The 16,485-nt window shown below is 35.2% G+C and overlaps 1 protein-coding gene across 1 annotated transcript in view; it reads right to left on the reverse strand.

Annotated features, from left to right (window-relative positions):
- Positions 1-2,974: 2,974 nt before the first annotated feature.
- The window catches only part of BAZ2B (bromodomain adjacent to zinc finger domain 2B), a 144,135-nt gene continuing 130,624 nt past the window's right edge, over positions 2,975-16,485 (reverse strand). The window contains exons 26-36 of the mRNA XM_040562594.1: positions 15,791-15,935; positions 13,587-14,254; positions 12,776-13,049; positions 12,448-12,603; positions 11,830-11,990; positions 10,606-10,916; positions 10,085-10,220; positions 7,961-8,107; positions 5,672-5,937; positions 4,796-4,939; positions 2,975-3,504 (exon numbers count right to left, since the gene is read on the reverse strand). Of these exons, the coding sequence (XP_040418528.1) occupies positions 3,351-3,504; positions 4,796-4,939; positions 5,672-5,937; positions 7,961-8,107; positions 10,085-10,220; positions 10,606-10,916; positions 11,830-11,990; positions 12,448-12,603; positions 12,776-13,049; positions 13,587-14,254; positions 15,791-15,935 (2,562 nt within the window). The 3' untranslated portion in view covers positions 2,975-3,350. The remainder of the gene's footprint in view (positions 3,505-4,795; positions 4,940-5,671; positions 5,938-7,960; positions 8,108-10,084; positions 10,221-10,605; positions 10,917-11,829; positions 11,991-12,447; positions 12,604-12,775; positions 13,050-13,586; positions 14,255-15,790; positions 15,936-16,485) is intronic.

The raw sequence follows: 16,485 nt of genomic DNA on the forward strand, positions 1-16,485 counted from the left end.
CAACAGCATGCACAGAAGTGTAGCCTCTATAAGCCATGGTTACTTTGGACAATACAGTCAACAGAAATTTGTGTGATAAAAGATGCTCGTTTTTCTAAGCATACATATTAAAGAAAAAGTTTGCATTTTTAGATCTATCTTGAACTCAGAACTACAAAGAGTTGCAAAATCAAACAAACAGCATAGTTGTGTTGTTCTCGATTTCCATCTTTAGTGCTCAGTTTGCAGGCACACTTCGGTAGATCTAGAACATCTAGGGATAATATGATGCAAACCTAATGAACAAGGTCCCCTAGACCACCAGTTCAGCATATTCATGATGCTTCCTCAGATGTCTGTGCCCATTCATAGGGTACAGCTGCTCAGTTAACAAACTGTCATTAGGAAATCAAGTCATATAAAAAGACTTAAGAAAAAGCAATAAATCTCTTTTTAAACATACATATTTTGTTTACAACAACTATAACTTTTAATTTGCACCTGATTCTGTGCCAGCCAATTTGTTTTCAAAGAGATGCCAAGAGACAAAATAGAATCCAAAGTGATAGCCAGAAAACTCTTCACTGACCTTCTCTATTAATGGTATTTTAAAATAAAGAGTTCAAAAGTTTGTCAAGAAATTCTCCAAATTCTCCAAATAGATAAGCTTACATCGTTCAGAAAGGAAGAGAGCACACTGGACTTTTCCTCTACAAAAACAGACGGATGGGAACATTAACAGGAGAGAAGGTTAGCAAGTAAGAAAAAATTAAGCACATTTTTTCCAGTAGTTAAAACCCTGATCTTATCTAAGAAGACATATAATGGCATGTTTATGATTCAGGCTCACTTTTCAAATATAATTCTGTAAATTTAATTTTATTGAAATTGGAATGAAAATACTGGCTGATAGTGAGGAAAGCAATACATTGGTAATGTAAAGTTAGTGAGACAAGCTTCACCTCTCATCATAGCTGCAAGCTCCTTAACTGTCCTAGCTGTACAGTCAAATCAGGATACAAGCTGAAAAATGCAAATATGTATGTAATGTGGCCGTAATGTATGTAATGTTCTATTCTAACTTTCCAGAAAACTATAAGATTTACTATGGGGGATAAAACATTAACCGGTACAGAATCTGATAAAATAAAAACAATTGTTTTGCATCGAATAAATGCTTTTGCCAATAATCTAAGCATACTTATAACACTCTTACAAGCCTACTGTTATATGTTCTAAATGCAGATTACTCTTCATATCTCTGAAACATACCAGCAGACCTTTTAACTGAAATCTTCCAAAATGTGATGAAGAGGAAAGCCATGAAGCAGTCAGTGGTGGAGCTAGTGTTAGAATGCAAGGCTGCTTTAATATCCAGATGTGAATTTTTTTATTTTATGTAACACCGGTTCTTCTAACAAGACTTGAGAAAAGAAAAACAACATTCAACAAGACGTTCTGGAGAGGGCAACAGAAACAAACAAAAATTTTATTAAAAACCAGACACTCTCTCAGCAGAGGGAGAAAATATAATGGTGAAGGGGTATAAAAAACAAGACTAAAGCTCAAACTTGGCAGGCCTAATTTAAAATATAAAAAAATTACTTGTCAAGGCAGCTTTAGGTATTGGGGCTCTGCAGCACTCATCTACAATTCTACTTTCTTTAGTCAGAACAATGATTATGACTCATGCCCTTCTACAGACCAAAAAAACCCAAACCATATAATCATCATTGCTTTTAAGAAACATTAAATGTGGTACGTATTTACATTACTGTTGTTACAGCGTGAATGCACGTGATAAGCAGGACTGGCAGAAAGAGGTCAAACACTAGGCAGCCAACTGGTTACACCTAAAGGCCGCGTCATCTATGCTCATTCAAGTAGGTGGTAGAACTGCTACTCTGCCTGGCAATTGCTTCAAGTTACCATTAAAAGGCCAGGAGAATTAGATGCATCAAACGAACTTAATGTTAAACGCAAGACTCCCAAGATATTATTAAAAACATTCCTGTATACGCAGGATTTGAAATATTAAAATCGCCAAGAAAATCTGGTTTGCAAAACAGCCGTTTATTGTATACGTGCCACACATACTAGTGTAAAATAACACTCCTAAAAAAAGGGAAAAAATGAAAAAAGAAAAGAAAAGGAATGCTACCTTTCCACAACATTTCTTTTAAATAAAACTTCAAGTACTCTTACATTAGTACAAAAAAAAAAAAAATTCTATCTGCCCCAACAGGCCACCACAACACACAGTAGATAAAACACAGTGGTTACGAATGTCTTTTTTGTTATTTATGGGGCAAGGCAAATGGAGGGGAATGTTTCTATGAAAAAATACTGTGTGCGTAGGAAATCATCACAATTTTATTCCACATGAATACAAATGATTATACTTGAAATTGAGGCTGTGGTGGCTTGAAATTATGTAACAAAATAGAAAAATGGAAAACCAATATCCCCTACACCCTGTTTTGAAGGCAGGCACTACCAAGATTAAGGAGACTCCACAGTGTTGGTAGAGGATAATTACTGTACAAGCCATATAGCTGTAATTATCTTAAGACTAAAATAAAATGCTACTGTCCTCCTAAGGCATAAACAATAATGTCTGCAAACAATATGTACACATCATACATATTTAAAACAAGACTTAATATAAACAATAATGAACAGTATATACACGTCTCAATTTTTTCTTCACTGTCTTGAAATACAATTTAACTACACAAGTGATGCAGCAACATATATATAAATGTACTTGTAACTCTACAGTAAAGTTTAATTTTTAGTGCTTTTACAGCACATCAGTGTAAACAGTTTCACTTGGCTTTGTTTTATATTTTAAAACATTCCTTGTTGTATTTTCAAGATTTAAAGCAATTTTCTAATTCTTCCTTTTCACAGAAAACGAAGATTCTGGATGTTGTATAATCATAAATAATTCATAAAATTAAATACATTCACTAAAAAATAAACTACAAAGTAAAAAAATGAAAAATAGATATTTATTGAAAGGGAAAAAGAACCATTTCCCCAAGTAGAGCTCTGGTGGTTGAATATTCAGTGCGTTTTGATATATTTTTAATTGCTATTGCACTATAACACCCCTTTCTTTGAAATTCTTTGGGTGTGCTTCCCTGTTCTACCTAAATTAGTTTGTTAAAACATACAAACCAATAACCAAGGGGCCATGGTTGCTGTAGGAGTGAAGCCTTTAGAACCAGTATCACTCTTTTGTGATATTTTTAAGGAAAGAGAACAGTCATTAGTTATGCACGTGCCTTGCACTTTCATGTAACTACAGTTCACATTGCTGGTCTTATCAGTCCTCATTTAAAGGAGAAAAATGAGTTCTGGTAACTTCAGCTCAATTTGAAAATCTCTGTCCATTTTTTTTCAAAATATTTCCTCATGTTGTGGCCAGCCCTGCCTATGTCAGAATCGTCTTCATTAAAGGTTTCACAGTTGTCAAAAACAAGCCTGACATCTAGCGAAAATGCCTCAAGGTTAGGGTACCTGAAAGAAGAAAAAGGTAAATGATTTTTGGAACAGTGACAGCCAAAGGAGAAAAATACTTCAACTACATGAAAAAGAACTCTTAACATCAGTGAATTTATAATCAGTCACAGAATGCTAAATGAATAAATTATACCTTTAACTTTTTAAATTCAAATTTAAATATTTTCAGGAAACTGAACATCATTGTAAGCAAATTCTCTTTCACTGTTGTTTTTGTTACTGTACTAAAAAGAATTGTAAGGTAGAATTTCAAGTCTATATTGGAAAACAAACTTTTTTTTTTTAATTAGCTTCCATTTTCCCTTTAACAGATTTCTAGTTAAAACACTATGGGTATTTTCCACTTATTCATCTTTTTCTTGGGTTTAAGCCCTTTCAAAGGAAGTGTTGAGTACAGCTGCATTTATCTAAAAGAGGAACATTCAGGTATACTGGATGATTAGGCTGCCTGGATTAACCCTCTAACATTGTCTTTTTTTTTTTCTTATCCTGAACACACATGGTCCAAATAGCATTCCAGTATTCAGAGCAATTGTTAAAAAAGAAATACAGTAGAAGTCTCAAGTCTACCAATAGGCATGTGGAATATATTAAGCTCTCAGGCATAAGGGAGGAAAAATCTCAAGAGGTTAAAAAGCCCTTTGTGTCATCCTAGGAAACTTGCTTTGCGTGGTGCTGACAGATGCTGAAAAGGGTTCATCGTTTTCTGTATGGATGACAAAGTTTTCTTTGGTGTTGGGGAGTCATAAGAGCACCGGGATGTAATAAGGAAGGAAGGAGAACGGGAATATTAAAAGTGTAAAGGTACTATCATCATCTTTGTAAGAAGTTGTGCAGTCTAATTCTAGGACTAGAAAATGATCAACTGCCATTACTGGAATGTCTGGAATGTTACCCCACAACAGTGGTACCAATTCACTCCAACACACTTCAGCATTATTTAAAGGGACTCCATTAGCTTAAAGCCCACACAATTAGAAAAGTTATTCCTGTTGACTGATTTTGTGCATTTAACATGGCAATTCTATTCTTTTTCTTGTGAAGTCAGTTCCACAGGTCCTCCCACCTGACATGTTATTTCAGCTTAGATACGGCAAAGACAGACCTTAACAGTTATGAATTTTTGAAAGTAGAGAGGTGCCAGAGAGGGCACATAAAAATAGTTGACTTGATTTTTTTTTTTTTAATGTACCGTATTTCAAGTTGGCATAGCCTTTTTAAAGTTTTGCTGAATATTTAAACATTTTCTTAAAATGTAAAAAGTAAAATTTAAAATACTTTTACTTACTGCCCACTAGTTAGCTTGTCTCTAATGGTAGAAAAGTCCATAGGTTTTTTAATAACTTTCTTATAACCAGGAACAAGTTTCAAGTTTACAGGAAGTAAGAAAGGCCAGGCATCTTCATGAGTTTCCAATTCTGAGAGAATCATGCTGAATAAAATAAGGATTTAAATCAATATTTTTAAACTGTTCACATATTCGCAAAGGTTGTTCACTGTTCCATAAATTCATCATATACTGTGAATAGGTTCATTTTACAAAAGGAAAACACCTGTATTCTATGCCCTCTGCAAGGCACAAAACAGTCTGACAGATAACTGACTATTCAGGGTAGCATTTAGTTCTCTCCAACAAACTGATGCAAGAGGAATTATCTGTGCAATGTCAATAGTTTGAACCTCAATAAATGATTTGCAACTTAATTAAACAGATACTAATACTAGCTTTCCAAAACCATGGAGAGGCTAAACTACATCACTTTATACTGACCAGAAACACTAAAAAAAAGATGCTTTTCTATTACTATCTCATCCTCTGTAAAATGCAACAATGCTTTTCAGACATGGTGGATAATCACCTTCAAAACAATTAAGAAAGCTGTCAGTACCACAGCTCTCAGGGTTCTTCCTACTCTTGGAAGGGCACAGAGGAGTAAATTTCATAGACCACACTCTGGGCTTCATTGCCAAGCACAGCAATTACTCCAGCAAGCAAGCAAAATCCTTTACATCTACAGTCAAATCATCACAACATGGGTGGAGATGCATGACAGAATAGGGTTTTTGTTCCCCAAAACACAGGTAAGCGTAACAAGGCACTACTGGCTTCAACAACGCGTACCATACTTTAGAATTTGTAACTTTATAAATAAGCAGATCATACCTGCATATAGCCAGGTCCTTTGAATCATCTCTTTTAGGTTTCTTAATAACAGTGACATTTTCTTGCTTTAGTTGGCTTACAGAAACATTTTCATCCATTTTCCTTTTTTTAGGATCTGATTTTCCTCTTTTTAAGGAGATGCTTGTAGTTGCAGAGTCTTCATCCTCTGTATCTCCTGCTAAAGATAATTTCCTTCCTTTCTTTTGCTCATTACTTTTTTTCCCTTTCATTTGAAGTTTTTTTATTTTTAGAGTTTGACCACTTGCCTATAACAGAAAAAAACAGGAATAAGCAACAGCCAAGAAATTACAGTAACCTTTGTACCCAAATTGTGACAGTGTAAAAACACCTGACTTTCAGGATGGTAAGACAATACCTCCTAACAAACCAGGCTGACCGAGTTTTAGGAAAAGTATTCGTCTATTCTTAAAAGACTGATAATAACCATAGCTGAAATTCTACATTCATTTTCAAGTAACCACATTATTTTTAGGATATGCAAAAAGAGCTTTGAAAAAAGTCAGTGGAGTGGAGGGATCAATTGATTTAAAGATTAAAAGCTAGATATGAAAAATGTAATTAGCTTGACTGTAAGATAACTATAGGAGAACCTAAAAGGAGTATGAAAATAAAAGAATGGTACAAACAAGTTGAAATAAGGATTATTATTTAATCAAATATAAAAATATTTACAGACCATGAGGTGAAACTAAGAAAGGGTACATTTTTGGCATTGATTGTAACTGGCAAGGCAAAAAATGTGGCCAGTTTGTAATTAATTTGTCATCTGATCTGTAACGTGGAAAATGTATGTTGTGCGTAGAATTACTTTTCCGTAATAGAGAACAATAGAAAGTTTTATGAATAACAGCACTCAATTAATGCCATTCTGTATCACATCTATGTTCTTGGTCCAAGGACAGAAAAACAGTCAAGCATGTCTGTTTATACAGAAATTGAAGAGGAATTCTTATTTTCAGCCATTTGGATAAAAATGCAATGTAAGGCAATGAGAACAAATAAATTGTGAATATCTAAAGCCTGACTTGGAAATATTCTCTATTAACTCCTAATAGGTGGGAATGGAAGGTGGTTAATGGCCACCTCATTTTAGACAAGAAAAAAATCTAAAATGAATTCAATTAGAACAGCAAAGTTTATATCTAATCTTATGCAAAACTGTTTCAATGTTTTGGAGAATCTTGAATCAATATTCAATATACTTTTAAGTTCTCCTGAAAATTCACTTTAGATATCGTGTACCTTAAAATCTCCAACTTTCATCCAAATTTGTGACAGAAAAAAAAATGAGAAAAAAGTTACTCTGTCATACTAAAAATGGTAATTATTTTAAGGAAAAAAATCCCATGTGTTGCATCCCATAGCATGATAGGATAATTTATATCCTTATAACAAGGTAAATTGCAATATGATCCCATGATAACTACAGGAAAAAGCTACAGAATGAGTTTAGCTCAATACAATCAACCATGAGCTGTTTTCATTATTTGGGTTGCACATAATTATTTCAAAAACAATCTGTCTTCCTTATTACTTAGTGAAAGATGCATTAAAAAAAAGGGCCACATTGACAATACTTGGAGAACACAGAAAATTGAATACTATAGTGAAAAGCTCTTTCTTCAGTTACAGTATTCACAGGTCATGGCAGAAACATAAGAATGAATGAATTTAGCAAAAACTGCATTTAATTTGAGGACTACGTACAGATGGGAAAGACTGTGGATATTTAACAACACTACCTGCTAATTCAGTCATTCAGATACAACTATCTTAAAGTTCTATTTAGACTATTTTTATTGGAGGGAAAGAACACACACATGAAACATACACAGCCTCTCTCTTAAATGCACTGTGGTGTATCAAAAAAGTAAAACTATTCTTTGCTGTAAAAAAGGCTGATTTACTAGGTGTTTTTTCTATGGTTGGTCTTTTCAAATACAATCAAAGACGTTGGTCTGTCAACTCTTCACAATGAAGCTCTAAAGACAAACGCCGAAAAGTATTACAAAAGAAAAAAAGTTGGCATTGAATCAGCAAGAAAATTCTGTATGTACTTGCATCAAAATCTAAAATCTAAGACAAACTGTAGCAACTTTTGTTGCCATTGAAATCCTAGTTAAATAAAACTATGTCTCATATTAGTTGCAGCCCAATACAAAACATATAGATAATTATTTTTGTTGAAAAAAGCACTGGTAGACACACAAACTCTACCATCTATAAAAAGGGCGCTATATGTCACTTCACCTTTATGGTTAGCGTTACCTTTGCTATGCAGGCAGGACAAAACCAGTCACCATCTGGTATTGTAGTGATCTTGGGTCTGTGGCAGTAAGTATGACAGCCTTTATCACAACCATCACAGAGCAGCAGCAGTTCCTCATTATCTCCCTTTCGACATATTTGGCAGTACTACAACACATAGAAAATTGCTTCAATTTTTAAATTTTGAAACACAGGAATGGTACCTAAATTGCACTTCCCCTTCTAACACACAAATTCACTACTAAAATTATTTTCATTTTACCACAGAGTCTGGTAATAATCACATTTGTAAAGGAATATATATAGTGTGTGAGGAACTAATCTAAAAGCTACATGGAAACACATTTGAAAATTCATTGTAAGTTTGGTGTCCTCCAGTATAAAAAACTCTGAATACTTTTTATATTCAACTTATGTCAATGGGAAGTAAAGGTGTCTTATACCTATCAAAATTACTTGGCCCACACATACTTTCCCAGTCTCTTCATTTATGCCCATGCTGCATATGTAAGTTACTCAATGCATTGCATTAATATATATTTTACATTTAAAAAGTATTTTCAGTTAATAATTGGTAAGGATCTTATCCAAAGACACCAGGAGCAAACTCAGTAATGCAAACCAATTGTGATCTGAACACTCCCTGAAATTCACACTAATATCTAAAAATATCTAACGTGTCATCATTTTCCTTACAAGCATCGTGTGGTTTTGACACTCTTCTATACCTGGACATCTTTTTCAGGAACTTAAAGATCTCCATGTTTTCACCAAGTATTTACATTTACTATGCAATTCATTGCCTAGAACATTTCAATCAAATTGAGAATGATATTGTACATTTTTTTCTGGTTAATAAATTACTACACCTTGAAACATTCAACTGCCTTTCACCTGCTCTTAAATTGATAAACTTTGTTCTAAAGATACAGCCTTAAAGCTGAAAATACATAAAATTAAAGAGACACCCCTACAAGATAATTTTTACTTAAATCATCCTTTAATTGTCCAGATGTAATTCACATCAATATAGAACTTGCAGAAGTTAAAAATATATAGAACTTGCAGAAATTTAAAAAATTAGGGCAAAGACCAATAATGAAAGAATCACTTTTGCCAGAACCCACTGTGTAGCACTGGCCATACTTAATTATATCACAAAGCTGGTTCTTTATCATAGAACCATAGAATGGTTCTTAAGTCCATCTTAATTCCAACCTTAAAGATCATCTAATTCCAACCCTCCTAGACACAGACACCTTCCTCTATACCAAGTTGCTCAAAGCCCCATCCAACCTGGCCTTAAACACTTCCAGGGATAGGGTTTATATAGCAAATGAAGCTCAGTTTCAACAATAGTGCAATAACTGGAGAAATATCTTTACACAATACCATTTCAACAGCAATTGATTTTAATTATGAAAATTCTTCCTATCACCTTTGCTGTAGTAATATTACATTTTTGCTTTCAGAAATTTGAGGTTCAAAGGTCCATGCAAATTTTGATACATGCATTTTGCATGCCTTCTCTGTATATGCGATTAACACGGATCTACTTGTTAAATGGGCATGCGTACAAGGAAACAGGTATCTCAGGCTGTTTGCTCAGACACTTGCCCAATTTGTATGTCCAGTTGTTAAAGTGTACATGCAAAGCAGCCACACATTTGGAGCATCTCAACTTCCTGAAAAAGGGGATATGTGACTTCCTGAAAAATTGGGATATGTGACTCTGAACCACCATAAAGCTTATGCCATGGATGAGATTGGAAATATTTCATCGGATAGATTATCTTCCGTGAGATGAAGCCACAAACGACTCTTTTTACCTAAATGTTAATTACAAGGAATAATTACTATCTTACATGTAACAAACTCTTACAAAAGCTTTTCATCTTAAGAATTTAATGTTATTAGTTTGGAAAGAAGGAGAAAATCCTTTCTGGTATATTTATATTCACCTGTGCACAATGTACAGTTTAAGTGTATTAAGTTTTACAGACTGTAATAAGAAATACATTATTAATCATGGTATCTTGAAACACCTAAGATGGGAAACCATGATACAGCAAAATTAGTTCAGTTACAGTTTTGTTTTGTTTTTTTTAAATGAAAAACACTTACGACTTTCATAATAGATTTTTCCCATGCTATCGATTTCTGTAACTGCTGAATGCACAGAGCTACTTGTGCAGCACTGCGCGCTTCTGACAATGCCCTTCTCCACACCCTTAGCCCTGGAGCAATATCCTCTTCAGCTCTGCATTGAAATATAGAGAAATTAAGTTGGTCACATCTGTGTTTGCTTATGTTTAAACGTGGAACAATCATTATCACACTGAAAGCCAAGCAATGACAAAACATACACAGCCAATAAGTATAAGGCTTAAGCAACTAAATTTGATGTAGTGCACAGACTGTGGCTACGTGCCTCAAAGCTTAATCACAACCAGTTAAATGTAAGATAACTTTGCAAGATTATCAACAAACGTAACAAAAAATATCTTTACAAAGCACCATGCAGAATAGCATGATCCATACGGATCACAGACATACAAGAAAGTACATAGATAACAGGCAATAGAAAATAGGCTCCAATTAGCAAAGAAGCACAATAATTTTTCAAGTTAATCTCAAAAACCTACCCGTCACCATCACCACTAATGGATGGTGCAGGAGCAGGGACAGTAACTGTGCCCACATTATCCAGTTTGATCTGAATGGTGGTACTTAAGGGGCTCTTCAGATACCTTCGCTCAATGTTCCGCTCCAAGTCAGCAAGCCTGGTTACAGCTATATCTAGAGGGTTGTCACTCTTCCGCTCTAGAGAGCTGGTACTGCCTTCTCCGCCTCCAGCACAATCCCCATCGTGCTTCTTGTGCAATCTAGTAATTGACTTATGTTCATGATATACCAAGTCTTCTCTTTCTGATGCAGGTTCAGGACACAGCCAGCCCTATGTTAACAGAAAGGTTTGTGCATTTATTGGTTGCTATTAACTTTGTGTAAATAGAGGAACTGTTTTACAGATTCAGACTAAATAATTGAAGAGTTGTTTCCAGTATATCTTGGTTACTTGTAATCCATCTGCAGAGAAACTTTCCAAAATCTTCAGAGAACTAAAATAATTAATCAAAAACATACAAGCATTACCAGACTTCCCGAAGGTACTTTCCTGCAACAGTCTGCATTCTCATCTCCATTCAAAGTATCCTGTTCTACTAGTCAAAACATCACAATAGGTCTATCTGTTCAGTAGTCTCAGAAGAGAGTATAAATTGGTCACAGAGAACTAGCATCTACTCACAGAACATACTACATCCAAAACACATCTGTACTTCTACCAAACATACTCAGTCTGGTATCATCGACATTGGAAAAATTCCAAGTTGTAATTAATGACAGGCAGTCAATTCTTAACGCTTTTACACTAACCCATTTATTGCATTCTCCATGACTCTACAATACTCAGGCAAGGTATTATGATGTATTTGCAGGCTTTTCTGAAATCAATAACAGCAACAATAACCCCAAAACAGACAGAACAGTGGCAAAACGCGCTATAATTAAAATAATCTAAATGCAATGAAATCTTGGCATTCAGAAAAGGTTATCATAAAAGGAACTCTGTCAAAGAACACTCTGCAGGGGCAGCGACTCTGACCCATCTTCTTCAGCTGAAGATTTAACTGCAATGAAATGTCTGAAACGCAAATATCCATGACACTGCTGCAGCGGATTTTACTTGCAATTACAGATGAATGAGAAGGCACTTACCAACAATAAAAGGATTGCTACTACCTACTTTAAATTCTTACCACTTGAGTAATGTTATTTTAAAGAGACATTTTACTAAAAGTTGGTTTTACCTTAACTTGCAAACTAGCTGATGCAACTCTCCTCTCTAGATCTTCCACCTGCTGAAGAATAGCCAGATCCATCTCCATTGCTTGTTCTTCTACTGACCAGTTTTCCACAACATCTCGAGTTACCTGGTTATCTTCATTTTCATTGATATCAATAATTGCAACTGCATTTGAGAATCATATTTTATTAAATTATTAACATAAATTCCCCTGAGTAAATTCAAACTTATTTACCTGTCAGTCCAAATTAAATGTTGAAGAACTGTTATAAAAGTGCATGACTTAAAATATCCAATATGACAACCAAATTCAGCACATTGTCAAGCTTGCAATTTAAAGACAAGGGTAAGGGAAGGCTGAGGTATATTTTTACAGAGACAAAAAAGAAGCTTGAAGTGATTACCAGTACTTAGGCCACTAGAGGAATTTATATTAAATGGGATTTCTCCAACACTGGAACTTTCCAGAACAAGGCTGGTAAAAAGGCAACTATAATGAGACCTTTACATTTTTTCTGGCTGCTACTCTGCCTCTGTAGCTAAACACATCTTGGAGAGATCTCTGCAAGTTTTCTTATCTGGGACCCCAACACCATATGTAATATAAATACCAATTACATACCATCCTTATTTTTTATGCAGGCCATAGTGATATAATCCATGTGTTTCTGTATTTGTTTTTGTAAGGCCTTTTCTCTTATTCCCCTGAGATGCAGCACTTTATGCAAAGATTTTAGTTCCTCGGGATCGGTAATCCTCCACCACCCATACTGCATTTCTAAATCAAGAGAAGTATATATATAAGTATTTATATACTTTACAGGTGTTTTTAATGTGATAATAATCAGATTAGAGAAATTCAGTAGGGAAATTATAAAAAATAAACTGTAACAGCACAGTAGCACTAGAAATTATCCTTCAGACGATTCCATTTAATCGTTCATACTTACCTTCTGGTATGGGTTTTGGGTTTGGGTAATCTACTGGCTTGGCTACTTCCACTGCTGTACAGGGAGCAGAAGCTATTTTTTCAGTCTGTAGTGCTGGTGATTCACTTTTACTTGTAGGAACACTAGACGTCAAGAATGGGTTACCATTTCCTTCTGATAATCCCAACCCTGATCCAATAGCAGGTAAAGGAGATGAAAATGGAACATTTGAAGTAAGAACTCCTGTAGACCATCCACAAAACTGAAGTCCCATTATAGGCAGTCCACTCTTCATCTGCTACACAGAAAATATTTTTAACACAATCACAACCGGTATTTTTCAGTATTATCCAGAAACCTGCTTTATGATCAGGATGCTAATTTTCAAGCAGTAATCAAAACATAAAGGAGGCCTTTACTCAGTACTTTGAGTAGTTTAGGAAAAAAACATAACAGTAACGTAATAATTCTTATTAGGATCCTGTGAATGCTTCAGGAAGAGCAGCTTTTGAAGGGGGCAGGGTCAAATTTCTGAAATCTGTTTTTCATTTAATACCATGGCCAATCCCTAAAACCAAAATCAAATTTCTGAAATATACACACAAAATATCAGACATCGGTTTACCTCCTCTTATCTTTTTTTTTTTTAGTAAAAAACTTCTACTATTATAAAACATCTGTAACATGGAACTACCTATTAACATTTAGAAACAAGCAAAAAGAGAAGAAATGAAGACATAATACCACTTTTGTGAAATAATTCAGCTCAGCAGAAATTCTGCAAAATAAACAAAGCAAATTCACACTACTTAAAACATAATTGTTTATTTACCTGCAGTGGTGGCAATGCAAAAGGACTTAATCCTGCTGGACTCTGTGCAGATGTTGAGCCCAGAAGAGGTGATGGAACAGGTGAAGGTGACTTTGATGGTGGATGTGGTTGAGGAGTAAGGGAAGTTGTAGTAGCTGGTGTATCTATATGGGTGACTGACATGTCATCACAGGGTATTCTCGGTAAAAGGCTGAACCACTGTCTGCTCTTTTCAGTAAGAGTCTTTAACAACTGATCACTTGGAATTAGTGGAGAATTGTAAAACTTTCCTGTCCCGCTTGGAATGGGACTGAAAAGATTATTAGAATCGGATTTCTCGTTGCCACTTTGTGATACACTGGGCTGAAGACTGCACAGAGAGTTTTGGGAGGAACTCTGATAGGATAACGTGCATCCATTTGCTGCACTGCCAGTAGGTTTTTGGGAAATAATGTCAGATTCAGGTGGCATTTTTGCTACCTCTAAGAGTTTGCTCAGTTTTGAAAATGATCCTGGCTTTTGTAAAAACAAATTGGTGTTGTCCTTTTCTTTCAGATCTTCCTTTTGCTCACAGTGAGTTGAATTTAAACAGTGTAATTTTTCTTCAGAGGTCTCAAATACCTCTTCTTTGATATGAATGCTTTCTACTTTTTTTAACTTCTCTTTTTCTTTTGCAATTTCTTCTAGACCTAAAATTGTACAAAAACACATACAAAATACAACAGACCAAATAATTTAGACCATTTTTATCAACTTTGTTATATAAGCAATGATTTTATTTTTTACCTCCCTGCATGCTAAATTGCAAACTTTGGTGTTTTTTTTGGTTGGTTGGTTGGTTGGTTTTTTCCTTCTTTAAAGGAAAACATTTCTCACTTTACCCAAGGAAGCAAATACCAAAGCACATGCAGGCTCTCTTTGGCACCTGCTGTGCAGTTAAGTACCACACAAACATTCACTGACTTTGCTTCCCCCAGTGGTATGGGGAGAATTGGAAAGGCAAAAGTTAGAAAAGTTGTGGGATAAGACAAAAACAGTTTAATAAGGAAAAACAAACAAACAAACAAACAAAAACAACTAAACAACCAAAGGAAATAATGTGATTGCTCACCACCAGCTGACAGATGCCCAGCCAGTCCCCAAAAAATGGCAGTCCCCACACCAACTCCCCCCCACCATTTTATTGCTTAGCATTATGTCATATGATACAGAATATGCCTTTGGCCTGTTAGGGTTTGGGGTCAGCTGTCCTGGTTGTGTCCCCTCCCAACTTCTTGTGTACCACCCAACTTACTGGCAGGCAGCTTGAGAAACAGAATAGGCCTTAACTGTGTAAGCAGTGCTTAGCAAGAACTAAAACATTGGTGTTATCAGCACTACTTTCATTACAAATCCAAAACATACCACCATCTGAGCTACTGTGAAGAAAATTAACTCTGTCCAAACCAAACCAGCACACAGATACATATCAAATCTTTAAACATGGAATACTCTGTGTATTTGTACCAAAAAAAATATCTACCGAAAATGATAGAAAGAAATGAATATCCATATATTCTGTGGTTGTCCTAGCTTTCATATGCAGAGTTCACTGCCACAGAGAAATAACTAGAATCATGGAATCATTCAGTTGGAAAAGACCTCTAAGACTATATATAGCCCAACTTTAACTTAGTACTGACAAGTCCACCACTAAACCACGCTACTAAGTTCTACATCTACACGTTTCTTGAAGACCTCCAGTGATGGTGATGACAACCTGGGTAGTCTATTCCAATGCTTCACAACCCCTTCAGTAAAGAAAATTCTCCTAATATCCAACCTAAACCTCCCCTGGCACAACTTGAGTCCATTTCCCCTCATCTTATCACTTAGTGCCTCGGAGAAAACAATTCAGAAAGAAAAAAAGAAGAAAAAAAAGAAGTATGTAAATATGAAAACTTTATTAATTGACAAATGATTAACACTCATTTTGAAAGAAATATTAACTGTCTCACAACCAGAAAGGTAGTATCAGAAAGCGCCAAATAAGTACAAGAGGTTTACTGACAGTTACTTCTTTAGCCTCTGGTTGGAGGTAAAGCCTAAAGGCTTTACCTTTAGGCTTTAGCCTAAAGGCTAAAGTGAGGTAAAACCTCGCTACACAAAAGTATTGCCTACAGACACTGGCAGCATGTCTTGGCAAGGTATGCCCTGACATGACATTATTCTTTAATGCTTCTTACCTTCACCACTTTCCATGCCTTCTACAAAAACACCACCACACTGGGGCAGAATCCAATACCGGCGCCTGTAACGATCTTGACCAAACATCATTGAACGCAAACAGTGTGAAGCTTCAAATAATTTCTTTCTATACTGGCTTTGTTGCTGTTTTAAAAAAAGGAAATCATCATGATTGAATAGATAAAAAAAACATCACACAACACAAAACATCAACAACCTTTACAACAAAACATCTTCTAACTGTCAGACTGAACAGAAGTTCAAGAGTCACATAAGTAGGCTCTTTTAGAGAAGATCTTTTTGCGTGCTATGTGATATTCTACTCACAATTGCTGCCTTCATTATTTTACTTAGAGAGATGCCTTTAAAAAAGGCAATCATATTCTGATTCACCTTATGTTTATCAGCTTTCTTCTAAAAACACATTTTTTAATGCTAGGGCCTGACTTTTAAACACAGACTCACAGAACAAAAGGATCAATGACAACATTGCTCAAGAACAACTCAAATCCGATCAATTAAGCAATAACAGCAAATACAGAGCACTTGAACATAGCCAACCAGGGTGTGCTACTGCAGCCACTGATGGGAAACTAATGAGATATTTTAACTGGTTCATTAAAGAATATTCAAACAAACAGTTCTACGAGGGAAGACAACAAGAATTTCAGTTCATTTATTCACTTTTTTCTCC

Source organism: Cygnus olor, chromosome 6 (assembly GCF_009769625.2).
Source record: "Cygnus olor isolate bCygOlo1 chromosome 6, bCygOlo1.pri.v2, whole genome shotgun sequence".
NCBI classification, from domain to species: Eukaryota; Metazoa; Chordata; class Aves; order Anseriformes; family Anatidae; genus Cygnus; species Cygnus olor.